The 952-nt window shown below is 64.1% G+C and overlaps 1 protein-coding gene across 1 annotated transcript in view; it reads left to right on the top strand.

Annotated features, from left to right (window-relative positions):
• SMC1A (structural maintenance of chromosomes 1A) overlaps positions 1–952 on the top strand; it is a 34273-nt gene that overhangs the window by 8411 nt on the left and 24910 nt on the right. Inside the window, exons 8-9 of the mRNA XM_031065570.1 lie at positions 311–452; positions 543–625. Coding sequence (XP_030921430.1) covers positions 311–452; positions 543–625 — 225 coding nt within the window. The remainder of the gene's footprint in view (positions 1–310; positions 453–542; positions 626–952) is intronic.

The following is a 952-nucleotide window of genomic DNA, read 5'->3' as shown; positions in this document are numbered from 1 at the left end:
GGACAGGCAGGGTTTGGGGTTTGGGATGGATGCAGGAGAAGCAGGTGTGGTGGGACAGGTGGGGTTTGGGGTTTGGGATGCAGGAGAGGCAGGGGTGGTGGGGGAGGGGGCTGGCGGTGGAGGAGAAGCAGGTGTGGTGGGACAGGTGGGGTTTGGGGTTTGGGATGCAGGAGAGGCAGGGATGGTGGGACAGGTGGGGTTTGGGGTTTGGGATGCAGGAGAAGCAGGTGTGGTGGGACAGGCGGGGTTTGGGGTTTGGGGTTTGGGATGGATGCAGGAGCACCAGGAGCCCTGACCCCGTGTCCCCCCCGGTGAAGAAGTACCACCGGCTGAAGGAGGAGGCCAGCAAGCGCGCGGCCACGCTGGCCCAGGAGCTCGAGAAGTTCAACCGCGACCAGAAAGCCGACCAGGACCGGCTGGACCTGGAGGAGAGGAAGAAGGTGGAGACCGAGGTGAGACCCCACACTGTCCCCAAACTGTCCCCTGAGCCCACCTGGACACACCTGAGCTCACCTGTCCCCACCTGTCCTCGCTGTCCACAGGCCAAGATCAAGCAGAAGCTGAGGGAGATCGAGGAGAACCAGAAGCGCATTGAGAAGCTCGAGGAGTACATCGCCACCAGCAAGTGCGTGACTGTCCCCAGGGTGTCCCCAGGGGGGCTGGAGTGTCCCCAAGGTGTCCCCAGGGGGGCTGGAGTGTCCCCAAGGTGTCCCCAGGGGGGCTGGAGTGTCACCAGGGGGATCTGGGTGTCCCCAAGGTGTCCCCAGGGAGGGTGGAGTATCCCCAGGGTGTCACCAGGAGGGCTGGTGTGTCACCAGGGGGGTTGGAGTGTCCCCAAAGTGTCCCCAAGGGGGCTGGAGTGTCCCCAGGTCATCCCCACATCCCCGTTCCTGTCAGAGGGTGAGAGATCAGCCCCCCAAACCCCCCAAACTCCCACCAAACCCCCTTTCTC

This window comes from Geospiza fortis, unplaced genomic scaffold, assembly GCF_000277835.1.
Source record: "Geospiza fortis unplaced genomic scaffold, GeoFor_1.0 scaffold1580, whole genome shotgun sequence".
NCBI classification, from domain to species: domain Eukaryota; kingdom Metazoa; phylum Chordata; class Aves; order Passeriformes; family Thraupidae; genus Geospiza; species Geospiza fortis.
This window is presented reverse-complemented; position numbering and strand designations above follow the sequence as displayed.